Source organism: Myotis yumanensis, unplaced genomic scaffold (genome assembly GCF_028538775.1).
Source record: "Myotis yumanensis isolate MYYU_CA2020_CCGP unplaced genomic scaffold, mMyoYum1.0.hap1 SCAF_1, whole genome shotgun sequence".
NCBI lineage: Eukaryota > Metazoa > Chordata > Mammalia > Chiroptera > Vespertilionidae > Myotis > Myotis yumanensis.
In genome coordinates this window covers 82,669,735-82,696,975 of record NW_027223752.1, presented here as the reverse complement: position 1 = coordinate 82,696,975, position 27,241 = coordinate 82,669,735, and the positions used below count along the sequence as shown (strand labels likewise).

Here is a 27,241-nt window from a genome sequence, read left to right as displayed (position 1 = left end):
GAGTGGAGTGAGAGAGCAGGGGCCAGAGCCGAGGGGCAGCTTTAGACTTTGCAGGGCTTCCCTCATTTACAAGTTGGACCTGAACCCAGAGTAGGATAAAGGGGCGGGCCGGCCGGGCAGCAGCCTGGCTCTGAAAGGGCACCAAATGATTCTTGGAGTCATTCAGACATCTGGTGCCAGTGGACTCTGGTTTCTGTCTGTCTCTTAGTGAACTGTAAGTTGGCTCCCATCCACTGAGAGATCCTTAACAACTGCTTACCTGGACAGCCTGTCTCCAGAATAATTTTGCAACATGCAGGTACAGGTTGCACGATGTAGTCCTGTGACCAGCTTTTAGTTGCCTAAAGGCAGCAGTCACAGCTGGAATTCTGAGAATGCACCATACCCTGTGAAGTGCCACTCCCTGAGAGAGATTTATGCTGTATCTACATTAAAAAAAAATACTTTAAATTGATTTTTAGAGAAAGAGGAAGGGAGAGGGAGAGAGACATCAATGTGAGAATGCAACATCGATGGGCTGCCTACTACATGTCCCTCCCCCCGCCCCCCGCCTCCTAGGAATCGAGCCTGAAATCTGGGCATGTGCCCTGACCAGGAATTGAACTGACAAACTTGGGTGCATGGAATGATACTCAACCAACTGAGCCACACTGGCCAGGGCTGTATCTACATTTTAAATTATTTAATGTGGGTACCGAGAAGTTCTCTGCTTCAGAAAGTGTATGTAATGAATTCATTTAATAAGTTCTAATTTTGAATAGAAAGAAGGAGGCTAACAGTTTTTTATTCCCAGAAAATCGTATTTCCCTGCTTTTGTTAAATAAACATTCAACAAATATTTAAATAATCCTGGTTTGGAGGGGTGCCAACTCATTAGCCCTGTGCCAGGCCACCTAAGGGGGCCTTCCTTTGCAACACACGCATCACCTGAACCAACTGGGGACCTGAGTTGTGAGTGGGCTTGCTTAGCGTGTAGGTATGTGCTCACCTGTCCCCCCACAAGTGACATTCCTTGGCATGTGTTGCTTTACATGGGGGCTGACATGGCACTGAGACTAGAGATAAGGCCACAGAGGTCCACTATTGCCCTAACCATGGATCCTAAGCCCTCCGCAGGACCAATGATAGTATTTCAGGGGGAGATGCAGAGGAAATGGAATTATGGGGAAGAGTTGTAAAGGCCCTGAGAAGGGCACTGCAAGTCCCTGGGAATAAATGTAGGGCAATAAGGAAGTTCGGGGGGCTGAGGTAGGGAAGAGGAGGAGCCTAGAGGGGGCCGGGCAGGCATTGAGGTCTTCTGGGTCCCAGCTCCAGCCCGGCCTCCAGGCCCCTCCCCGCTGCCGCTGCCGGCCAGAGTCACACATATGTTTTCCTGTTTTTCATTTCGTCGGCACCCTCTGCCTTTTCTGCTCCCCAGAGTCAACAGCTGCTGCAGCTCCAGCCATACCCTGGTGCCCCTTCTTAGCACCTTTCCCTCCCCCTAGTCCCAGCGTGGTAGCCCCTCCTCCTCGCACCTGCCCAAAGGGCAAGGGACAGGTAAGAGGTGGGAGTCGGGGACAGTGGGTGAGAGGGGACGTGCAGGAGGAGGATGGAGTGAGAGTCTGAAAACTGACTGATGGAGGAGACTCAAGAGCCTCTTGTTTCCTGGTCCTAGCTCTGACCTCCCCAGGCAGAGCCCTCTGCCCAGAGACCTCAGCCCTACATTAGTTGAAGTCCTGGCCACAGGAGTAAACAATTTCTTGTTTCACTTTTTTAGAAAGGGGCTGTCGTAGCCACAGTGGAGCATAGCAAAACAAATGGAGAGCTGGGAGGGAGGAGCGGAGCTTCCCGCTTGGGGTGATGGGGCAATCTAGCTGTACCAGAGCGTATCTGTTTTCTGTTGCTGTTGTTAAGGAGGCAGCACAGACTAGTTGGAGCGAGGAAGGCAGGACATGGGGTCCCTGGGGGAGAAGGTCTCTGCTCACATTTAGCTCCCTGTGCTTGACCGAGGAGCCAAGACCCTGAGCCCTGTGCTGGCTCCTGGAGGAAGGGTGTTTTGATGTTGCCATTCATGGGTAAGGTCAGGGCAAGGGGTTCCACTGGCTGCCATGCCAGGCACTGCGTGCTGGGGGCCCTGCTACCTGCATTTCCTGAACCCCTGAACTGCAACTTCTCCCACAGGCTGTAGGATGTGTGCTGCCCTGTCACCCCCACTAGGTCCCGAATGCACTTCAGACAGGGGAAGAAGACAAGGGTGCTGCGTACCTGGACCGCCTTTATCTCACGGGGCTCCAGGCTCTGCAGAGTTCTTCTGTGAGGAGCCCTTTAGGAGAGGTCCTGCCGGTCCCAGGGCTGCCTAACTGGTGGAAGCAGTGCCCTGTGACCAGGGTCTCAGGGAGGGATGTGAGCTGCCAAAGATGGTGCCTTTCTGCCCACAGCTCTGGTGCTGGGCAGAGGTTGAGAAAAGAGGGGGCATCTCTCCTGTGAAGGGTAGCCACCTCTACCCAGTTTGTAGCATTCCTGGTGAGGCCGCTAGGGTATGCTGTTGGCTGGAGTGTCCCAAGATTCTAAGAGGAGTCTTTCACCTTTCAGATACCACTGGCCAGGAGCTAAACCCACAGGCTTCTCTCCCCACCTTCCCTCATGCGCTCTCCTTCCTTTATCCCTCCTTCATCGCTTTTTTTTTTAAAAAAAATATATTTTATTGATTTTTTACAGAGAGGAAGGGAGAGAGATAGAGAGTCAGAAACACCGACGAGAGAGAAACATCGACCAGCCACCTCCCGCACACCTCCCACTGGGGATGTGCCCGCAACCCAGGTACATGCCCTTGACCGGAATCGAACCCGGGACCCTCCAGTCCACAGGCCGACGCTCTATCCACTGAGCCAAACCGGTATCGGCACTTTTTTTTTTTTTTTAACATCCCATTAGGACACATGCCCACCCCTTGGTGCCAGTGAATTTGGTCTTAAAAGGGCAGGCATGATGAGGTATTTCCACGTGCCTTGTTTGCTTTAGAAGTGGGCACCCTAGCAAGGGCAGTGCTGCCAAGAGGACTTGTAATCCCCAGCAAAGAGAGAAAGGGGAGGAGCAGTCAGGAAGGAGATGGATGGGCTTCGTTGGGAGGTCTAGGCTTTGGGGTGAAGGAGGGCAGAGGCTTTCTTTTTAATTTAATCACTGCCTCCTCTAGGTAACTCATTTAGGGAGCCATCTGAAATGCTTTCTTGTCTGAGGAAGGCGTAGAGGCTGGGCAGGTGGGGGTGGGGTTGGGGAGGTATGGCTGTGCCAGTTAAGATCTTGGGCTCTATTGGCTAGCCTCTCTCATTAGTTAGGCATCCTGGCATGGGACTTAGTGCCTGCCTTAAGGGACTGTAGGGAGGATTAAATGAGATAAGGCCTTTAGGTGCTTAGCAGCGTGTCTGGCCCTGATGAGTGCTCAATAAATGACAGCTATTATTCTTATAGGAATATTTAGGGGGCACCTGAGAGAAAAGGACAGTCTCCTCTGGATGGATTTGTGGACATAAGAAATGTCCAAACCTGTAGAGAATTTTTAAAATAATATATATATTTTAAAAATATATTTTTTATTTCAGAGAAGAAGGGAGTGGGATAGAGAGATAGAAACATTAATGATGAGAGAGAATCATTGATAGGCAACCTCCTGCATGTCCTACACTGGGGATTGAGCCCTCAACCCGAGCATGTGCCCTGATCGGGGATCGAACTGTGACCTCCTGGTTCATACATAGGTTGAAGCTCAACCACTGAGCCATGCCGGCCAAGCAGACCTGTAGAGAATTTTTATGAGTTTACTGGGGCCAAATTGGCAACATATGCCAGGGAAGCAAGTTCTCATATGGTCCTGAGAATAAGAATTTTATAGTTTCTTTAATGCATTTGAAATTAAGGGGAGAAATGTAAAGAAGATTACATGAAGGTGGGGAAAAGTAAGGTGGGGATTAGATTATAGGTTAAGGTTATGTGCATTCTTGAGAGTGGTCATGTCTTAGAAGAAGGTCCTAAAAGGGTGGGCATACATTAGAAGGAGGGGCATTTCAAAGGTGTGTAACCCAGATGTACAGAAGCAATGCACAGGGTTTGCTTAAGCCAAAGATAAGCCTTTTAGTAAAGAAGTTATATACCTATATATGGGGGTGTCACTACCTAACATGACTTGCCTAGTTAGGAATTTATGATTAGATTATCCTGTGAGGTTGCTTTTCATATCATTTTTTTTTTTCATCCACAGATTTCAGACATTTGTGAGGGTGGCTTGGGAGAAGCAAGATCTCTGGGAAGGCTAACATCTGGATTACTCTCTTGGTTTAAAAATAAATTTTAAGGGACTAGGATGGGAGGGTGTAGGGTAAAGATAAGGTCCCTTGGATTTTTATTCTCTGGTTGTAGAATAACCAAAGAGGGTTTTTAGAAACGTTGTGAAAAGGGACAGGTAGTTGCATTTCAGAATGGATAGAATGTATTTCTTTTGGCAAAAGAGACACCAAATACCATATTTAACTAGACAATAAAGGTAAAATAATCTATGATTTCCAAAAAATACTCTATTTTGTCTTTCTGTTTTGGGTCTGTATGTTCAGGGAAATCTTATTTCCCCATATTTTAAGGAAATTGGAGTTAACTTGTATTTGGGGAGGTGTTTATAAGAATTATGCTTACCTAAAGATCCTGGTATGTTTTTTTAAAGATGAAAGGGCACGTGACAGGGAGGGCATACAGCCAGGGTTTGGGTATAATTTTTTGACCTGGTTTCCTTGGAAGGAGCTTGAGGCTCAGCCATGGGGTACTGGCCCAAGTTCAGGGGCAGCCACTCCTCACTCCTGGGGAAGTGTGCAGAGTTCTTCTCTTAGGACAGCCAATCACGAGGTGCAGGGATTGCACTCACACTTCCTCTAATCTCAGCGCATGAACAGCCCCTCGGAGTCACGGAGTCACGTTGTGCAATCCTCCTGCCTTTCTTGTTTGGGATGAGAGAGAGAAGTGGGCTAGGGTAGGGCCCTTCTCAGCCACTGCCCAGGCCTTATCAGGGCTAATTTGCTCGGGGACAGTTTCCCCGGGGCTGCAGAGCCATGCCCAGCTGCCAGTCCTTTGTTCTGTTCCTTGTCAAAGGAGATTCCTGAGGGCGCGCCTTTCTTATCTCGGAAAGTGCTGAGCCCAGAGCTCCTAGCTGCCCTTTTTTTTTCCAGGGGTGAGGGGCCAGTGAACCTTGGACCCAGACAGTTGCTTAATACTCCTCTCCCCCGCCCTCACCCCCTCCGCCCTTCTTGACTTCTCGATTTGACTTAAGTCCGTAAGCACTTGGCCGGCCATTCCTTTCACTGCTGTCTGAGGACGAGGAGTGGTCAGAGCACAGCTCCTGACCTCCACTGGCTGCTGCCTCTGCAGGAACCTGCTTACACCTCTGGCCAGGTAGTGAGTGCTTCCCACTCTCTCTTTCAGCCCCACTCACTCGCCCTTAGCCCCCTTTGCTGCTGTGCAGTGTCTGATCACCTCCTCTCCCCGGTGCCTCTATCTCTCCACTTGCTTGGCCTGCCTCGCCTGTCTTTCTCTCAGCTGTCTCCTGCTCTGCGGTGCCCAGCATCAGCTGCCCCGCTTCAGCTATTTCTTGGCCTTGGCTTTCGGTGCTGTATCTGCAGGGTAGGGAGTGGTCATCAGCTGACTCCAATCATCTCTAAGTTGGGCTGCGCATTTGGAACCCACAGATTATTTGCTTGCAAGGTTGGTTCCTCATGTTGCATCTCAGCACGGGTGATAGGTGAGTCTGAAATTGGAGGCAAGACAGACTTTTTTGATGTAAGGCTGAAAAATGCCAGCTCAAATCACTGTGCTTACACCTGGTGACTGCCAGATGATCGCCCTAATTCCTGCCTCTTATCACAGCAGGCTCAGGTAGAACCAGGATTCAGCTTTCTATTTTGTAAATCAGGGAGGCAGCACCAGCCTCACGATCATCTCTCTGGGGAATGATTCAAGTTGGGGTTGTTTTGATGAGCCAGAGCCCCCACCAGAAGGAGAGTTTAATGGGTGGGAAGCAAGAGAGAGGTCTCTGCCCTGGTAGGTGGAGCGGGTTGCCCATACTGGCCCCTATGGGGGAAGCGTTCTATGAAATTGCCAACCATCTGATGTATATCTTCCTCGTTCTTCCTTAGAGGGCAATGCCAGGAAGCTGGTGAAGCCTTTCTTCTCCTCCTCCGCCATGGTGAACAGTGCGAAGTATGAAGTGGCCTCCCAGCAGATGGGGGATGCCTCCCCTTTGGCGGAGGAGGCCCGCCCAGGGTCCGAGCAGGTGAAGCTGAAGAAGGAGATCTCGCTGCTGAATGGCGTGTGCCTGATTGTGGGGAACATGATCGGCTCGGGCATCTTTGTGTCCCCCAAGGGCGTGCTCATGTACAGTAACTCCTTTGGCCTCTCCCTGGTCATCTGGGCTATTGGGGGCTTCTTCTCTGTCTTTGGGGCCCTTTGCTATGCGGAACTGGGCACCACCATTAAGAAGTCTGGGGCCAGCTATGCCTACATCCTCGAGGCCTTCGGGGGACTCCTCGCCTTCATCCGACTCTGGACCTCCCTCCTCATCATCGAGCCCACCAGCCAGGCCATCATCGCCATCACCTTTGCCAACTACATGGTGCAGCCCGTCTTCCCGAGCTGCTTTACCCCCTACGCTGCTGGCCGCCTGCTGGCAGCTGCCTGCATCTGTAAGTGGGGCTGGGGCAGGAGGTGTTGATGGCGCGCCAGGGCAGAGGCCTGGATGTGGGTCCAGTCAGCCAGTGAGAAGGAGATGGGAAGAAATGCATGCCTCTGGAAATGCTTTTATTTAAAAACAATGTTTAATGTGTGCTTTGTGTGAAAACTCAAACAGTACCGAAGTGTAACAAACCCACCAGTTTACCTTTTGCCCAGCTGCCCATGGTAAGCATCATTAGCAGTTTGCGTGCCCTTCCTGATTTTTTTCCTTGCTCTTGCAGATGTAGTTTTGTTCTACGGTTTACAAAAAGGGTTCATAGTCCACATATAATTCTACAGTGTGCTTTTCCCCAGGAATTTATCAGTGACATTCTTTTCTATTTATAGGTCTACTTTTAAAAAAATGCTTCATGTTATTCCATGTTAATTTTAAGAATATTGCTTATTTAAGTAATCGGTCATCTGTTAATGGCCATTTAAGTTGGTTCCAGTGTTTCCAGTCATACAGATAATGCTCTAGTGAATATCTTTTCGCACATGTGTGACTTTTGCTGTCGGCTAGATTACTAAAACTATTATAGATGATATGGTAGGTTGACTTACTGGTGAAACTAATTTTAGGATATGCTGCTCTTGGGGACCCCTCAAATTTAGGCAGATAGTCACATGCCTTGTGTAGAGCAAGGATTATTCCATCTGAGTAAAATTTCTAAGAAAGCTGCATCCCTTTAAATACCAGAATTCTCTTATTTCAACCATCTTTGTTGAAATATCTTTAAAACCAGTGCTATGTCTGCTTGCCTTAATAACTGGACGTTTCTTTTGGTGACTTGGGATTACCATTGCGTATCTCAATTCTTGTTTGATTACGAGGCCTTCTGTGGCCAGCAGGGTGGGTGGGGACGATCGCTTGCTCCTCAGTGGCCTTATGCTGCTGGCCTAACTTCAGTTCATCAGGTGTACCGAAGTGTAACAAACCCACCAGTCATCTGCTTTTGATCTGTCATCTCTGACAGCTGTCATTCCTTGATTCTGGCATTGTGCCTACTTCCATCAGTCATCCCCTTTTTAATATGCTATTTCTAATTTGGGAATAGAGGTGCACTCAAACTCTTATACACCCACATACATGCACACGTACACCCTTGTACAGATACATGCAAAGTAGCCACAATTATCATTAGTTTGCAGAGCTCCCAGTGAATAGAAGACAGAGTTTTGTGTATGGATTTATGACATGTATTTGAGACAACTCTGGTAGAGTGCAGAGTGCACCAGGCTTTGTTTGAGACCGGGCTCAGTAACTGCATGACCTTAGGCAAGGTGCAGTGATGTTCACGTACAGGCTCCTGCAAAAATGAAATCAGATTCAGTGAAAACCATAAATTATGACTTACATGTAACATAAATTATTATATTTAAAATTAGTACATCTCTTGGCTGCTAATAGGACTTCATCCTATCTCTAGTAACTTCAGAGGCACAGAGATCTGGGAGAAGGTCAGAAGGACAACCAAGATTGTAAGAATGTAAGGACATGTGAATTTCTTCCTTCAACTATTCTTAGTGAATACCCAGGACAAGTCAGATGCTGAGACGTCTGAGGACCTTCTGTCCAGATAGGATCTATGCAGTAATATCTCTATTTAACCATAGTCATTCAAGAGAAACCCAAGAAGGAGAAAACCAAGAGGGACACAGACATGGTAACAAATAATTGTCATGCAAGCTAATAGGTGTAGTGTAAAGGCACCATAGGAGCAAGCAGGGCAACTTTCTTCTTGTGGGGAGGAGAGCTTAGGAAGACATCGCAGAGCCTACAATGTCTGAACTGAATTTTGAAAAGAGATATAGCTGTCTTCTAGGACATTTCTCACAGGGGTAACTGCACGTAAAAGATGTGGAGTTCCAAAAGGTACAGGTTGTTCAGAGAATTGCAGGCAGTTGGTAGAGCTGGAATGTGGAGTAAGAGATAGGGGAGGAGATAAGGACTGGAAATATAGCCTAGGGTCAGCTCAAGGAGGTTTTATATGGTGCCTAAACAGGTTAGACTTTATTTTGGAAATAGGGGGGAACTAACAATTTTAAGTGGGGAAGTACAATTTGCTTGGTGGGCATGTGGAGAGTGTTTTTGGAAAGAAAGACAAGGTAGGAAGACCGGTTTAGGGAGCTGAAACCTGAGTCCATATGAAGTGTGGTGGAGGCCTGCCCTCTGGGCAGGGCCTTTGGAACTGAGATGAGGGGGTAGATACAGAAATCGTTATAAGGTGGAATTTCTAGGACTTCTGGATGTGGGGGTGTGTAGGAGGTCTTTGAGATGATGTTAAGGATTCAAGCTTGGGCAGATGGAAGGTGATGGGCTGCCATCTGAAATGGAAGGTGGTGATGAGGGGGCATCTGGGGCTTCTGTAGGGCTGCTCTGAGGCCCTTCCATGAGCAGTGCCTTCCTTGGGTCATCATGACCCAGCGTTGATCATTTTCTCACCAATTGAGTCTCACCCAGAAAAGAGGCTGATGTGTATAAATGATAATGTTTATTAAATGTACAATGGTGAGCATACACGTGTAATTTCTAAATTCCAGAGGGCATGTGTTCACTATCAAGGCACCTCCTTTCTAGTACCATGGCCACTGGGAAACCAATCTGGTAATTGGGAGTTACTTGCAGGGCATGCAATGAGAACGAAGGGAAGAATTTTTCGACTATTCAGAAACAGTGTAGTGCTTGGGACGGGGCCCATAAAACATGGAGCGGAAAGATAGAGCCCCTGCTGTAGGGAATTCATTATGTGGCGGAGACCAGCAACAGTAGTCAATTAAACATATTGTATATGCTAAGTGCAGGAGTGGGTGGCGCTTAGCTTGTTTAGGAAGTGATTTCTGCACTTGACACTGAAGGGTGAAAAGGAGTCAGGGGTGGGAGAAGCAGCCACTTAGCATGACCTTCAAGGCCCCCTTCATCTGATTGCTTTGACTCATCCCAGACCTCTCCTCCTCCCTCACCCCACTCTGGCTATACTGTTTGTTGTCTTGATTTTCTCTCTTTTTATTGCTTTCAGAGAGGAAGGAAGAGGGAGAGGGAGAAGGGGGGGGGGGGGAGAGAGAGAGAGAGAGAGAGAGAGAGAGGAGAGAGACATCAATGGTGAGAGAGAATCATTGATTGGATTGGCTGTCTCCTGCAAGTCCCCTACTGGGGATTGAGCCCACAACCCGGGCATGTGCCCTTGACTGGAATCGAACTCAGGACCCTTCAGTCCACAGTCTGATGCTCTGTCCACTGAGCCAAACCAGCCAGGGGCTGTCTTAATTTTCTTTCAATTTGCCTGGCTTGTTCCTGCTTTAGGGGTCTTGTATTCGGGGAACAATTTTTGTTCCTTTTGCTATATACCCTCAGAACTTATTATCTCACTCCATTCATATCTTTGCACAAATATTACCTTATCAGAGACCTTCCTATTTAAAGTGGTGGCTCTCAGTCTCCCAGCTGCTTTGTTTGGTCAATCCTCACCTGAGGATAGTTTTTACACTGATTTTTTAGAGAGAGTGGAAGGGACAGAGAGAGAGGGAAAGGAGAGAGAGAGAGAGAGAGAGAGAGAGAGAGAGAGAGAGAGATGTGAGAGTACCCATTGGCTGCCTCCTGAACACAACCCAGGCATGTTCCCTGACTGGGAACTGAACCGGCAACCTTTCAGCACAGGGAAGGACACACAACCATCTGAGCCACACAGGTCAGGGCTATCTTTCCCTCTTGAATGTAAACATCATAAGAGTAGGGACTTTGTTGTGCTCGCTGCTGAATCTCTGGCACTTAGTACAGTGTCTGTTGTCTGGAAGGTCCCCAATAAATATCTGCTGATGAGGAAAGGGCAAGGACATTCTAGATACAGGGAAAGGCAATGTAAAGGCACAGAGATGAGAAGAATGGAGTGTGGGGTGTGTGTGGAGGATTGTGGGATTGAGGGAACAAAGGAAGGCAAGGGGCTAAAGCATGAGACAAACCTTCCTAGAGGGTTTAGATTTTATTTTAAAGCACGTGAGGAGTCATTGAAGGGTTCTAAGCAGGGGAACCATGTAGCTGGGTTGGGATAGAAGAGCAAGGCTGGAGGCAGAGACCCTGATAGGAAGCTCTCCTGGAAATCCAGGCAGGAAATGACAAAAGTCTGAATTAGGGCAACAGCAGTGGCGGTATGGCTTATTCAGGAGATGATGTTTTTGGGAAAGGACAGATGGGAGAGTGATATAATATTTTTATTATTATTATTTTTAAAATATATATTTTTATTGATTTTAGAGAGGAAGGGAGAGGGAGAGAGAGATAGAAACATTAATGATGAGAAAGAATCATTGAATGGCTGCCTCCTGCACGTCCCTTCTGGGGATTGAACCCACAATCCTGGAATATACCCTTGACTAGAACTGAACCTAGGACTCTCCAGTCCCCAGGCCCACACTCTATCCACTGAGCCAAACTGGCTAAGGCTGGGAGAGTGATTTAGAAGTTATAATCAGTATAACCAATGACATTTATTGGGATGTCTGGCATATGGAAGAGGTAGGTGATATTCACCAGCCTGTAAGTTCTGTGCCATATAGAGGGTGAGCCTGTCTTATGATCCACTGTATCTCCAGCAAAGAAACAGAGAGAGGAACTCAATAAATGTTCCCTGAATGAAGAGATGTGGTTTCTGGCTTGGGCAATCAGTAGGTGCTGGCATAATTTACAAGGAGGGGGATGCAATCATGTTGAATTTGAAGTGTATTTGTAAGATAGTAGGCAACTGTGCCTATTTGGGGTTCCAGAAAGAGATGGGGCTGGAGAATGAGCATTCACCAAATATTCATGAAGTGCTTGCCATCCTCCCAGCACTGATCATTGTCTTTATGGAGCTGTCAGTGTGTGTGTGTGTGTGTGTGTGTGTGTGTGTGTACTAGTAGAAGGCTAGGATAGGCAACACTACACAAGATTACAATGGATTATGATGAGTGTTGTGATTTGTGAGATGCAAGGAGCCACAGGAAGAGACCTGAACTAGCCTAGGAGTTTAGAAACTCTCCTTAAGGAAGTTTAACATGATACCTGAATGATGAAGAAAAATTAACCAAGAGTAGAGAGGGGAGAGGAGCCTCTCAGGCAGCAAGAACAGAATGTATGAAAACTTGTAGACAAGAAAGAAGGACATCTTCAAGACGCTGTAAGGAGTTCAGGGTGGGCTACAATATTGAGTTTAAGGCAGGAAATGCAGAGGTAGAGGGAGGGACCAAGGTTAAGGGAAGAGTTTATGGGAAAGACTTAAGCCTGCCTTAGCTTGGTTTGGGGGTATTTTCTGAAACAGTTGGGTGAAATTGCTTTTATTTTTTAAATATATTTTTTATTGATTTCAGAGAGGAAGGGAGAGGGAAATAGAAACATCACTGATGAGAGAGAATCATTGATTGGCTCTCTCCTGCACGGCCCCTACTGGGGATCGAGCCCATAACCCCGGGCATGTGCCCTTGGCCAGAATCAACCCTGGGCCCCTTCAGTCCGCAGGCTGACCCTCTACCCACTGAGCCAAACCGGCTAGGGTGGGTGAAATATCTTTACCCTACAATAAGGTGTTCTCCATGGTTGAGTGCTTGGGTGCCTTGAGTCAGTATTTCTCTCCATTGAGCAGTGCAGAGGATACCCTCATTCCTTGGGAGGCAGCAGTCATGGTGGTTAAGAGCATGGAATCAGACAGGTTACATTTATTAGCCTCAGTTTCCTCATCTCTATTATGGGGTCTCTATCTCATAGAGGCGGGATCTCTATTTCTGCCATACTTTCACCTTTTTCTATTCAAACAGTGATAATTTCAAGAGAGCAAATAAAGTTTTCTGCTTTTGTCAGAGTGGCTTACTGTCCCTCTATAGGTATAATCTTCATTTAGAACTGCTGATGAATTACAGCTCTAGATAGGCTAGCATTGCAACAGTCCTAGAAATCACCAATTATTATGTAGGTCAGTGATTTTCAACCTTTTTCATGGCACACATAAACTAATTACTAAAATTATGTGGCACACCAAAAGATATATTTTTTGCCCATCTGACCAAAAGATAGGTATAATTTTGATTCATTCACACCAGATGGCTGTTGTGTTTGTTGTAATTTTTTTTTAATTTGACAATCTAAGGCAGTGGTTCTCAACCTTCCTAATGCCGCGACCCTTTAATACAGTTCCTCATGTTGTGGTGACCCCCAATGTTATTGTTACAAATTGAACATAATTAAAGCATAGTGATTAATCACAAAAACAATATGTAATTATATATGTGTTTTCCGATGGTCTCAGGCGACCCCTGTGAAAGGGTCGTTCGACCCCCAAAGGGGTCGCGACCCACGGGTTGAGAACCACTGATCTAAGGGAAAAGATGTCAGTGTCCTTGACTAAATAGTCAGATATTGCATATTTAAAAAATTCTTGTGGGCCCTAGCTGGTTTGGCTTAGTGGTAGAGCCTGCAGACTGAAGGGTCCTGAGTTCAATTCTAGTCAAGGGCTTGGGGCGTGTGTGGGATGCAACCAATTAATGTATCTCTCTCACATCAATGTTTCTCTCTCTCTGTCTCTCCCCTTCCCTTCCACTCTCTCTAAAAGAATAAATGGGAAAATATCTTTGGGTGAAGGATTAACAAAACAAAAAAGGAGAGAGAGAGAGAGAGAGAGAGAGAGAATTGCTGGCTTAGGTACATTTTAGGTACATGTGCACATGGGTGAATTTACTCACTTCTGACTTCATTGTCAGGATAATCACATGTTGTCCTTCCTGCCAGAAATTCTTTCTCCCCTTCCCCAAACCCAGTACCAGCCTCCGTGCCGGTAACAGTGGTCCTGGTACCCATCTGCACCCCTTCACTGCCCCAGGCTGGATGGGTTACCTGGCAGTGACTTTCATTCTTGTAATTGTCCATGTTCACTTTTCTGTGAAGGCTGGGGCCTGGGTATTAATCACAGAGCCTGTACAGGCCTGGATCACAGTGGGTGCCCAGTACATGCTTGGTGGGTGAATTAATTAATTCTGGTTGGTCCCTTCCCAACCAGAGAGGTATGCAGATGGCCCTTCCTGAGGCTGGTTGTTCTGTTTTTCCAGAGTTCTTTGAGGTTGCTCCAGATCCCTGCAGCCATTACCTGAGGGGAGATAATCCCACTCCCAGGCTCACATCCCTGAATCCAAACAGGAAGGCACATGGGGTGGTGGAATGTACACAAGCTTTGGAGCTGGCCTGAGTGACTTCAGTTTTCTTAATTGTAAGATAAAGATAGCACACCTACTTTTACTTTTACACTAGCTCTGAGGTCGGGAAGGAGGACTGAGACTCTCCTTCCTCTTTGCAGGAGTCAGGGTTAGGTGTCCAGAGTCCAGCTCCCCCCAACGGCCCTTTCTTCGAGCTGACATGCTTCGGCCCACTGCTAGCAGCGTTGGGTCATTCTGCTCCTGCTTACACTTGTCCATCACATGATCTAGTTTTTTTGTCTAGTTTCTTGCCTTTTGCTGACAGGACATTTTACCTCCTGTGTCTTCAATCTGCCTGTTATACCAGTCAGCCAGCAACGCATCTCCAGGGTCCCCTGTGAACAGAGACAACTGAGTCTTTGTGTCCCTGACACTTGACCTTAGTGACTTGCATGTGGCAGGTGCTTCAAGAAATGTTGATTGGACGAATGAACAGAAGATATGTTTCCAGATTCAGCTTAGCTGAGAGGGGCTGAGTGCTTTTGGCTCTCAGGGTGGTGGTGGTGGTAGTGGGGGAAGGGGGGAAGTTGTAAGAATTGGGCAGAGGGTAAGGTAGACAGTTTATACTGAGTCTGCTAACTCTACTTGGGGACTATAAAGGACTTCGGATCTCTGTATATTTGTCTGAGAGCTTTGGCCACATGTCCCCTGCAGCTTTTCCAGGTGCTAGAATGACTGACTTCGTGTCCTTGTGGCTAATGAGATGGAACAGCCAGATACTGGGCCCCCAGCTGATATTTGCCCTTTGCACTTCATTCTTGGAAGCTGGTTATCGCTCCCAGAGGGGTTTTCCCAATAGTCATTTTAAGTTCATGGTGGGGAAACTTTTATTTCATGTTCCACATTCACAGCAACAAAGAAGCTGAAGTCAGAGCCTTGGGTTCTGTCTGATGTGGGGTCAGTGTGAACTTTGGAGCAAACTTCCATCAACAGTGAGGATGTAGAGTCCTGTGCTGGTTGATCCTCAAGGCTCTTCAGGGGTTCGCCCTTGGTCTCTTCCTTTATATGTTCTCTTTCTCTGCCTCAGAAGAGCCTAGAGGAAGTTGGGGAAGGAATCCCAACCCTGGCTATACATTGAAATTACCTGGGAGGTTTAAAAAATACTCATGGTCCCTTCCTCTCCCTCCCTGTTCCCAACCAAATAGGTCTGCACCACTGGGTAGAAGAGTGAGAACTGGCTTGGAGGATGTGAAATGAAGAAGTAGAAAGTTGCTGCCGAGGAGAACTGATGGGGAGCTTGGGAAGAGAGCTTCTCAGTTGTCACTGTGCTTTAGGATCACCTGGGGAGCTTGGAAAACATGCTGATGCCAGGGTTCCCCTCCAGTTTCTGACTTCATTGCCTGGGTGGGGCCTGAGCACTGGACTTTGTTAAAGCTTGTCAAGTGAGGCCAATGTGCAACCAGGATAGAGAAGCGCTGAGTTAAGTGAAGGGTTTAGTTCTGTATGTAATTACTTAAGGTAGCACACCTGAAGCAGGCAGGTCATCAAATTTCCCTGGGAACCCTGCCACAGACCCCTGCATCAGAACTCCTGAGGTGGAACCCCAAAGCTGTAGGTTAACACTCCTCAGGTGATCCTGATGCTCTCTCAGGCTTGGGGTCTTGTTTCTGAGGACCTCAGTTGAACCTAGCTGAGCAAACCAGGAAGGACTAGCCAGCTTTGAGAAGGGAGCCCAGGAGTGGTTTAATATGAGACCCTCCAGTACAGACTGCCTGCTTGCTCCCTCGGAGTGGAACGGAGCCACTGCAACTAAAGTGCTGACTGAGTTCCAGGAGGCAGAATAGGAGGCATCTGATTCAGTGACCCAGAGGCTCTCAACCATGATGCCCGAGGAAGTGAAATGGTTCTCTAGCCAGAAAAGGTAAGAGTTTGAGGTCTGCTTTCTGAGAGTTATAAAAGCACCTACAAAGAATGGAAGAAATAATACCTCAAGGGAGCCAGGAAGGGAAAGTGAATTGTGAGGTGTAGAGAGTATCCTAAACCAGCTTTAGGGAACACAAACAAAACAGGCAGTACAGAAAAGGAGGAAAAACTTGCAATGTCTGGCTTTAGGCAACAGATCTGAGACTCTTTTCAGGGAATACAAATCTGATCCTTCTGTGGAAACAGCAGTGGTAGAGTATTCTGGAGACATATGGGTACTAGCAGGCCTGGGCATACCGATTAAGGGGCGTGGCTGTCCCCTGAGCAATGTGACTCTGAGTATATGTAGACCTGCCTAATGGCAGAGACGTGTTTTTTTTTTTTAAAGATATATTTTTATTGCCCTAACCTGTTTGGCTCAGTGGATAGAGCGTCGGCCTGCGGACTGAAAGGTCCCAGGTTCGATTCCAGCCAAGGACATGTACCTTGGTTGCAGGCACATCCCCAGTAGGAGGAGTGCAGGAGGCAGCTGATCGATGTTCCTCTCTCATCGATGTTTCTAACTCTCTATCCCTCTCCCTTCCGCTCTGTGAAAAATCAATAAAATATATTTTTAAAAAAAGATATATTTTTATTGATTTCAGAGAGAGGAAAGGAGGGGGAGAGAGAAATAGAAACATCAGTGATGAGAGAGAATCATTGATTGGCTGCCTCCTTCATGCCCTCCACTGGAGATCGAGCCTGCAACCTGGGCATGTGCCCTGATTGGGAATCAAACTGTAACCTCCTATTTCATAGGTTGATGCTCAACCACTGAGCCATGCCAGCCAGGCATGTGTGGTTTTTCTTGAACAACATATGATGAAAAGCTTATTCACACCAGTTAAGCCTACAGACCTCTATCCTGCCAATTCCTGTGGGATGAATGGCATCACTAGTCAGAAGACACCTGAGGTGTGTCATGTGACTGTGAAATTCAAGATAGTGAAGTGAGTGGCAGGTAGAATTTTCATCTCACTGTCAACTGAAGGCTGTGTATGTGAAGGAAAAGAAGGACAGAGAGCAGACTGCCTGATTGTAAATGCTAAGATACCAGAAAGGTGGACTCTGGCAAGAGACAGAGTAGATTTCTTAGGGATTGGAAGAGATGTGTTTAATAAACTTTAAACTGAAATTTTAAAGGAAAGGAGAAAATGCACAGATTATAGTAAAATCTGGGTATTTTGGAGGCTTTGAGGTATTATACAGAAAGGAGAATAAAGATGGAAAATTTGCTCAGTAATGCAAATAGGATAGAAAATAGAATAGAAGATGGGTAGTGATGTTTTAGACTCACATCTATAAACATTTAAGGCCAATAAACTTATTTGTTTTTTACTTTCAATGCAAGGTAGAAACAATTTCATATTTGATTAGAATATGACATGAAAGAGTATATTTTATTCAAAAATGATGGATTTGCCAGAAGAGCTGAGACTAATGTGTGTGTATATCAAAGAGAGATGTGCTTGTATGAGGACCTGCTATAATAAGGGATGCCTACTCTCTGGGCAAGGTCAGGTTCTGATTCTTTTGATTGCAGTGAGAGGGAAATTTCACTACACTAACACACAGAGACCCGTCGAAGGATTTTACTTCCCCTGCGAATGTAATGAACAGTACCAGCCAGTTCTGCTTCCAGCTCTGCCTGAAGGTGTGTTTCTTCTTATGGAAGCTAAACTGAAGTTACAGATATGTGGCCCATCTCTTAGAAAGGCACAGACACCAGCCTCTGTTAATCCTCTCCATGCCTCTGCCCCCATCCCATCTACACTGCAGGATGGGCTGCCCAAGAGGGAGCCACCCATGATTCCCTCCAGGCACACAACATTCACCAGCTTCCAAAGGAAGCCAAGGCTCTCCTTTATTAGCACCTTGCTCGTTTTCATCCTTTGTTTCATTTTCCCGTTTGGCATTTTCCATGTTGAAACGTTTTTTTTATTTGCTTGTTCCTCTGTGGACACCCTTACTCCTGGGCCTATCCTCCTCTGAATCTTGCTGTGAGTGCTTGGCAGTGACAGTTGGACCCTCAGACCTGCTCTCCTTCACATCTGCCTCCTACTCTTGGGGTTCCCTGGTCTGTGGGCCCTCAGGGCACAGAGAACAGGAACCGAGAAGGGTATGGGTTATCTCCGATTCTGACACACGCACTAGCAAGATGCCACCGCACTAGATTATTTAAGGGAAATCCAAGACATCAAGCCATTGAACCTGTACAGGCTTCAATATCAATCTCTAAAGCAGCGGTTCTCAACCTGTGGGTCGCGACCCCTTTGGCGGTCGAACGACCCTTTCACAGGGGTCGCCTAAGACCATCCTGCATATCAGATATTTACATTACGATTCATAACAGTAGCAACATTACAGTTATGAAGTAGCAATGAAAATAATTTTATGGTTGGGTCACAACATGAGGAACTGTATTTAAAGGGCCAGAAGGTTGAGAACCACTGCTCTAAAGGATAAGGACTTATTATTTATTATTATTATTATTATTAAACATAACCTGGGAAATGAGGAATCCTTGTGAGGAAGTGACTTTGCTTGTTCAATTTTTGTACCTCCCAGAAAAAGAAATGCTAGGTTTCCTCTGAAATACACTCTAAATTCTAGGCAAAGGGATGCAGAAAAGTTCAGGGCAAGGAATTATAATTTCATAGCCAGGGATTAAAAGAAAAAAGACCAGGAGCTTCTTTAAAGTGAAATTCTGATAAAATAGTTGAAAATTATCTTATTTAGGAAGAAAAGGAGAGTCATCTGAAGAAACCAATGTGATTGAACACATTGCTTTTTGATAAGCTTAGAGCAGAGGTCCTCAAACTACGGCCCGCGGGCCACATGTGGCCCGCCAAAAACATTTATCCAGCCCGCCGGGTGTTTTTGCCGAGGCTGCCTGTCCTGCTTAGCAGCTGACTCGTCCCGGGCCCGCAGTGTGCATGTGTGGTATGTCTGAGGGACAGTGAACTGGCCCTCTGTTTAAAAAGTTTGAGGACCCCTGGCTTAGAGTTTTAGAAAGAAGAAGGTGAGAGGTGACATAACTAACACTAAATATAGGGGTGGCCCAGAACTGCAAGAAGGGTGTCCTGAAGGTTAATGCCCAGCATAAGCTAAGGTCTGAAGAAAAGACTGAGGACGGACAATAAAATGCTCTAGAGCAGTGGTTCTCAACCTTCCTAATGCCGCGGCCCTTTAATACAGCTCCTCATGTTGTGGTGACCCCCAATGTCATTGTTACAAATTGGACATAATTAAAGCATAGTGATTAATCACAAAAACAATATGTAATTATATATGTGTTTTCCGATGGTCTTATGTGACCCCTGTGAAAGGGTCGTTCGACCCCCAAAGGGGTCGCGACCCACAGGTTGAGAACCGCTGCTCTAGAGGACCGTGCAGAGTGAGAACAGTAAGGGAATGGCAGTTAGTTACATGAAAGTAGTTGGTGGCCAGAAAGCCTATTTTTCTTCTAATGTTTCCTAGCAGGGGATTGCTAACCTAGAAAGGGTTAAATTAAAAAAACAACAACAGCAGGCTACCAGATCTAGGCCAACAAAAACCGCAAGGCCAAGAGCGTTAAGCAGGTAGTAATAAAGCATGTCATTGCTTTAAATGTCTCTAACTATCCACTTGCAGACAAATGGAAAGGATTTAGAATTAGTTGAGATGACAGAATCCTGGCATCTCCAGGATCTGGGAGAATAGGAAGGGTGTGAAATGAAGCTGTCGAGTGATGTATTAGGCTATAACAAATACCACCAATTATTGGCTTAAAACAATACAAATTTATTATCTTTTTAAAAAAATATATTTTATTGATTTTTTACAGAGAGGAAGGGAGAAGGATAGAGAGTTAGAAACATCAATGAGAGAGAAACATCGATGAGCTGCCTCCTGCACACTCCCTACTGGGGATGTGCCCTTAACCAAGGTACATGCCCTTGACCGGAATCGAACCTGGGACCTTTCAGTTCGCAGGCCAACACTCTATCCACTGAGCCAAACCGGTTAGGGCAATGGTCAAATCTTTCATCACATCACATCACATCACATCACTCTGACACTGATTCTTCTGCCTCCCAGGGCCTTGTTCTGCCTACCACAAGAAAGAGGAAGAAGTGGATTCGGAGCATTCTGCACTCTTTGAAGTTGATTCCTGCCCAAATCCTAGGTTCACTTGATTAGCAAAGTTTGAGAGGAAAGGAGAATCTCTAGTAACCTGTATAGATTCACTAAAAACAAGCCATGCTAAGCTAACCTTGTGTTTTGTTCAGTTTAATTTTTTATTAAAATGCGATATACACCAAGAAACAGTACACATTATAAGTGTACAGCTTGATGAATTTTCACAAATTGAACACACATGTAACTGCCATCTATGTCATGAAAGCAGCCCTCGAGCCCTTCCTGCGTTCCTCCTAGTCACTCCCCTCTGTCCCACCAAACACACACAAAGGGAAACAAGTTACTGTTCCGACTTCTAGTAGTATAGATTAGTTTTGCCTTTTTTAATGTAAATGGATATAAAGGGTATGTACTCTTTTGTGTCTGGCTTGTTCACTTAATATGTTTGTGAAATTCATATATATATATATATATATATATATATATATATATATATATATGGCAGTGGGCAGTTTATTCCACATAATGCAGACATTGACCCACACGCTCAGGTGTCTACCCCACCATGACCCCCAGAAACACAGAAAGATACTTGGCTGAGTGGGGTCAGGGTCTGAGGGTCCAAAAGCCTCCATCCTGGGACAAGGCAGCAGTGTGAGCCCAGGTGGTGGTGTGGGCCCAGGTGGTGGGGCAGTGTCCTTTCTCCCAGAGAAAAGTGCAGAGACGGGGCTGAGACCCCAGGCAGGAGGCCACACTCTCATAGCGATTGGCAGCAGGCAGGCCAGGGGCAGGGTCCTTCCAGATCCTTCCTGAGGGCCCGGCCCGCCAGACTGTTCACAGCTCTCAGGAGGTGTGGGAGCCGAGGTGCCACCGGCTGGCTGGGCATGGTTCATCCATATTTTTGTGTGTGTAGTAGGTGGCTTATTCTCACTGCTGTTTAGTATTCCATTGTATTGATTTAGCCACTCTACTGTTGATAAGCATTTGGTTTGTTTCTAATTTTTGACTGTTACAATGATATAGTTATGAACAATCTAGTATAAATATGTACTAATTTTATTTGAATCATTTGATAGCATCATTAGATTGTTAGAACAGAGACATGTGTACATAGTTTTCAGAGAGGTTCTTGGCAAACTCTCATGATATTCTTGTTGACCAGCTGGGAAAAGGTGGATTAGGTAAAGGAATAGTTTGGTGGATTCTTGATTGATGTTCTGGAATAATACCAGCATACAGGAGGGTCTATCACAATAGATTACAGGGCTCTGCCTATACTGGTCAACATTTTTATCCAGTGATGTTAGTTCAAATGCCTTCAATTTTGTATTTGAAATGGAAGGCATTTGAACTGACAACATTAAGGCAGATGGGACAGATGCCTAGAAATTCACAAAGGAATGTGAAGTGCCATATTTGGGATTTTTTAAAAATTCATTTTTATAGGCCCATTAAAGGAGAGGGAAAAGTTCATCAGTTTCAGTGGGGAAAAAGGGAGTTGTCGTTGACAGTGAATTCAAACTGCAACTCCACAGTCTGTAAATTGTCTGCAGTTTCCTGTGTGTATCTCACGTTTTCAGGGAGACACTGACAAAGTGAAGTGTTGTAAATGCAGAAGAGAGAACTGGATTGATGAATAGTCTGGAAGCCATATTTGTCACACAAAAGATTGAAGAAACTGGATTATTAGCCTGAAAGAGGGAAGACTCAAGGAGGACAGGATGTAAACATTTAATGATAAGAAGGGCCCTTATGTGGAAGAGGCTTTAGCTTGATTCAGTGTAGCTCCAGAGGAGAGGCCTAGAACTACTGAGTAGAAATGGCGAGAAATGTGTTTTTGGGTTAGTGGAAAGAAGAGCTATTGATCTCTTTAAAAAAAATGGAATGAGCCCAGCTGGTGTGGCTCAGTGGTTGAGTGTTGATCCATGAACCTGGAGATTGCCAGTTCAATTCCTAGTCAGGCACATGCCCAGGTTGCGGGCTTGATCTCCAGTAGGAGGCAGCTGATGGATGATTCTCTCTCATCATTGATGTTTCTATCTCTCTCCCTTTCTCTGAAATCAATAAAAACATAATTTAAAAAAATGGAATGATTTTTCTAGTAAAGTTTTGAGATTTTATAGTCCCTGGGCATTTGAAACAGAAAATGGACTCAATAGTGGCCTAAATTTTGTGTGTTACGTTGTATGTATTTAAAACTCGGTGCTGGGAGAATTATAGGTTTATCATTCTTTTTCAGGGACTTCTTAGTTTTGGCATCTACACTAAATCTGGGTACCTGATCCTGAGTGGGCCTGCAAGCTTCGTTCTGTTCTGGATCTACTTAGGCGGTTCTTTCCTGGCTTTTAGTTCCAGAGTTGATACTGGGCCTTAGTGCCCGAACTACTCCAGGAGCCCATGGAGACTGGGTTTAGATGCTTATAGTAGTGACTTCTTCACAGCTTCTCCTTTATCCAAAGCAGGTGTCAAAGCAGGAATGGAGCTGCACCTGAGTCAAGGGTCCAACGTGATTCAGCCCGACTTCCTGTGGACTTGGGTCAGTGTTGGGTGGAGACTGAATTGCACCGAGATAGGAGGGTAGGGCATCTCTGTCCTTGAGATTAACTTGAAGCTGCCTCTAAATTCTAACTCCATGGTCCGCCCCCCACTTTCCCTGCTTCTGAAGCAGGAGGTGGGGCCTCCGGTCAGCTGTATCCGCTGACTGGGGACAAAGAGCCCAGTCAGCACTGCTGCTTGCCATACCATTTCCTATTTCATGGCCAAGAGGCCCTGGAGGAAGCTGGGTTTGGGAAAAAGTGCTTTCTTTAGGCAGTTCCTCTGCTTTCTGATTTCTTTCCATAGGATTCCCTTCTCCATTAAAACCAAGCGCCTGTGCTCAATACAGAGATCAGATCATGGCAATATGGTGGGACAGTGGCTGAGAAAGAAGGTTGAGTGTGGGCGGGTGGTGACTGGTGGGTTAAAGGAGGGATATAAATGGATGGAGTAGAGAAGCAGTAGGGGACTAAAATGTAAACAATCCATGTATTTTCATTTCAGAATTTGTTATAATAAAAGGCAGAGCTGAGAGCAGAACCCATGGCACAGGGCTACAGACTGATTCTGAACCAGAACTAGTCCCGTAGCCTACCCAAGTTTGGTATTATGACCCAAGGTTACTCTGATGGCTAAGCATGGATTTTATAGCAGCATTAGTTGTCCCTGGGTTCCATTTGTAAAACAGAAGCAGAATCCCAGGGATTAGGGGCAAGGGTTACAGGAGGAAGAGAAGGGCTAGAGGCAGAAGTACAGTGGGGTATAAAGGATGGGTGATTAGCTGAGGAGGATCAACAGATATGAAAGATTTTTGGAGGGTGAGATAAAGACACTTTAGCCATTTTTTAGGGTGCTTGTGGAGACTGTATGCTTCTGTCTTTAATTATTAACAGCACTGGTGAAAAAAAAATAATAAAATGCCCAGTCGGTGTGGGTCAGTGATTGAGAGTTGACTTACGGACCAGGAGGTCATGGTTCAATTCCTGGTCAGGGCACATGCCCCAGTTGTGGGCTTGATCCCTCCTAGTGTGGGGCATGCAGGAGGCAGCTGATCAGTGATTCTCTCATCATTGATGTTTCTCGCTCTCTCTCCCTTCCTTTATGAAATCAATACACACACACACACACACACACACACACACACACACACACACGGCACTGAGAAGTTACAGGTACATGTTTTGTCCAGCCCTGTGATAAGATTTGATTGTTTGTTATCTCTTTTATTAGGCAGAAATGCAAGTGCTTGCATGGGACAGAAATGTCCTTTTGCTAGGAAGAGCAGAAAAGAATTTGGGCAGTGAGTAGAATAGGAAGGTTACAAGGTAAGGGAGAGAAAGAGACAGAAGAAAGGACCGCTATTCTGAGAGGCTGGTCTTTCCTGCTTCTCAGGATGAAGTAGCCTTTGGCCAGTGTGATAAGGCCAGGACACAACAAAACAGGAGATCTAGGGACACTGAAGGACACGCCACTGCCAGAACTGAGACAGGGAAAACTTCCTGACCGTGTTGGTGGCCTGAAGCAGGCAGGCCCAGCACTGGGCCTCGCTTTCTCCACTGGAAAGGCAGGCTGATTCTGACCTTGCCCTTTTTGAGAAGGACTGTTAAGCTATCCTTGTGCTCCAGTTGCTGAGCCGGGAAGGAAGAAGCAGTGAAGCGAGCGATTCACTCTGCCACAGTGGGGTATGTGCCTGCCTGCCTGTGTAAAGGTTGGCAGGGTGGGGGTGGGGGGGTGTGGGGGGGTTTGAGTGACATTCTGCTGAGTTTCAGAATTATATCTTGTGACTCTTCCCTGCTGCATCCTGGTGCTATTGGTCAACCTCACAGCATGTGTGGGCTTCCCTTCTTGAATTTCTTTTTCTGAAGTGGATTGTAACTTTTTTTGTGTGGAGGGTGATGGATTTCTCTGAGGTTCTGACAAAAACTACGAACCCTTTTCTGAGAAAAATGCATATATATACTTTGGCTATTCCTACATAACACTTTACAAAACATTCCAGGCTTTGTGGAAGCCCTAGGTTAAGAACTCTGGCTCTAAGGGCAATCCATGAATGAACTTTACTGAAACTCAACCAGGTAAAGGGAGTACCTCTACCTCGGGGGAAGGACTTGAGGACTGTTTGTGGCTCTCATTTTTTTGTTGTTCAGCCAGGAAAAATGCCCTGTCTCCATTCTGTAGGAATCTCTGTTCCAAGAATCTTTCCAAGCACAAAAACAAGCAGCTGAGCTGGCAGGCAGTATCAGGAAGTCTGGCCTCCATCCTAAGCCCTGGCTACAAGTCCTGACCTGCTGGCCCAGACATTGGATAAATCATAACAGGAGGTGTTAAGGTCAATAGTAATACCACAGCATCAGTGTCCTGGGTCCTAGAGCCCATACGAGGGGGTAGGAGGGTGAAGAGTGGGAAGAAACCATGACTTTTCAGAGAACACATCCTAATTCCCTACAGCTACCAGTTGCCTCCCACTGCTGTGAGCACTTTTGTATGTAAGCACATCCACATTTACTTTGTTTTGTGGCTCCCATTTGTGTCATCTCGCTGAGTGTGTGTGTGTGTGTGTGTGTGTGTGTGTGTGTGTGTGTTATGTGGTACTGTGTATATAGGTGCTCAGCAAGTTCTTTTGCATGATAATAGTGAGGACATTCTGGGCAGGGGTTTCCAGTGCAGTGCAGTTCTGAGCCCAACACTTATTACTGGTACTGGAAAAATTGCTTGGGAGTATAAGGCCATCTGGATGGTGCAGTCAGTCACCAGTCAGTATTATTTTTCTTTCAGGTCTCTTAACCTTCATTAACTGTGCCTACGTCAAGTGGGGAACAAAGGTACAAGATTTTTCCACCTATGCTAAAGTACTGGCTCTGATCGGTATCATCATCGCAGGCATTGTTAGACTTGGCCAGGGTAAGAAATAATATCAACTAATATTTGTTAACCATTTTCTGTGTCACAATCCTCTAAGCCCTCTTTGTGCATTATCTCATTTGATAGGCCCTATTATTCCCATTTTATAGATGAAAAAAACTGAGGCTTCAGAATTAAGTATCTTGCCCAAGACCCTACCTATTAAGTAGTGGAGCTGAAATCTGTACCCAGGCACTGATCCCAAAGCCTGTCCTTTAACTTCTATGCATACTGTTTCCCGGTGGAGGATGATCTTGGCAAAAGAGCTGACAGCCGTGCACTGGGAGATGGTTTTTGCAGATTGTCAAGCCCCAGTGCTGTGGCTCTGATTGTTCTCCCCTTGGGAATGAGCAAGGGCAGAAAAGAACTCTTTATACCCACTCATCTCCAGTATCGAGGCCTGAACACCTACCCTACAACTATGCTGATGACCTGGGCATATTGAGCCTTGCCCTTCCTCCACCCTGTATCAGCTCAGTCTGGTGTTAGAAAGGAGGCAGAATTGGGCAGCTTACAGGGCAGGGCAGAACTGCATCACTCCTGTTCTCCAGCTCTTCTCCTAGGAATCCACTTTGAGGCCTGCCTGTCAAGATCCCCATTCTGTGCCCTGCATTTGGCCCATCACTGTAGATGTCTTTCTGATCCCTGTTCCTTCACTGATAGCCTTGCTGCCAAAGGTGTTCTAAGCTACTCACCTGTTGTTAATGGTACTCTTCTATTCCTTTACTGGATGACCTTGAGGTTGGGGAGGTCACTAATTCTTCTGCCTTTCCATGTTCTCTGGGTTCCAGGAGCCTCAAATCACTTTGAGAATTCCTTTGAGGGTTCATCATTTGCAATGGGTGACATTGCCCTAGCACTGTACTCAGCTCTGTTCTCCTACTCGGGTTGGGACACCCTCAACTATGTCACTGAAGAGATCAAGAATCCTGAGAGGTAGGTATCTCACCATCAACTTTACATGGATAATGATAGCCTTCATTTACTGAGCTTCTACTGTGTGCCACACAGCATACCGCAACCACCAAGATACGTTTTTATCAACCCCATTTTAATAGATGTGAAGCCTGAGGCCCAGAAAAGTATTATATCTGTGATCACAGTAATAGAGCTATGTGAAATTTCTTGTGTTAAAAAAATTTTTTTTTAAAGGTCTTTTCACACTTATTCATTCTTCCCTGTATTAAGGCAGGCTGTACTATGGATGCTTTTACAAGACTTTCCTTGCTAGGTCTTTCACTCACTTATATCTTCACATAGAGAACTTGAGCTCATAGACTCCCAGAACCCTTCCTGTTTCCCTTCTGATCCTTTGTTTCTCAAATTCACACTAGCATAGTGGTATTGCCATTCAATGGGATCACCTCACCATTGTTACCCTAAATTACCCTCTAGTTATGCAGGGTGAAGAGCACTGGACAGGGATTCACAGGGCCTCTCCACTGATTTGTTGGATGACCTTGAGGGAGTTCTTGACATCTATCTGCTTACTTATGTCTAACAGAGGGGGGTGAATTATATGATCTCAGAGCTTTTCCTGGCTTTGAAATTCAGTAATTCTGGGAACTAAGCTTTGCCAAGGAGTGGAGTTTCTAAAAATTTTTAGTCAAAAGAATAATAGATTCCTTTTGGCATTGAGAAACAAAGAATATGTTTGGTACACTTCCAGTGTTGCAACCAGAGCAAACAGAAACAGGATTGAGGCCTGGGTGGTACTTCCACCTACTGGACAGAAGCTGAAAGACTTGAGAGTATTTAGTTCCGCCCCTTTCCCCCCTCCATTCTGCAAAGAATGTTTATAAAGATCATGGCTTTATTTGGGCTAGAGGGACCTTGGGAA

General features: G+C 46.0%; 1 protein-coding gene across 2 annotated transcripts in view; it reads left to right on the top strand.

Annotated features, from left to right (window-relative positions):
- The first annotated feature begins 1,411 nt into the window (after positions 1–1,411).
- Positions 1,412–27,241, top strand: part of SLC7A7 (solute carrier family 7 member 7) — a 29,278-nt gene continuing 3,448 nt past the window's right edge. Inside the window, exons 1-4 of one of the 2 annotated variants that reach the window (XM_070426303.1) lie at positions 1,412–1,536; positions 6,153–6,698; positions 25,276–25,401; positions 26,193–26,337. In XM_070426303.1, the coding sequence (XP_070282404.1) occupies positions 6,200–6,698; positions 25,276–25,401; positions 26,193–26,337 (770 nt within the window). In that variant the 5' untranslated portion in view covers positions 1,412–1,536; positions 6,153–6,199. Of the gene's footprint in view, positions 1,537–5,301; positions 5,413–6,152; positions 6,699–25,275; positions 25,402–26,192; positions 26,338–27,241 lie in introns of those variants that run through there. The other variant, XM_070426295.1, reaches the window with a different exon arrangement.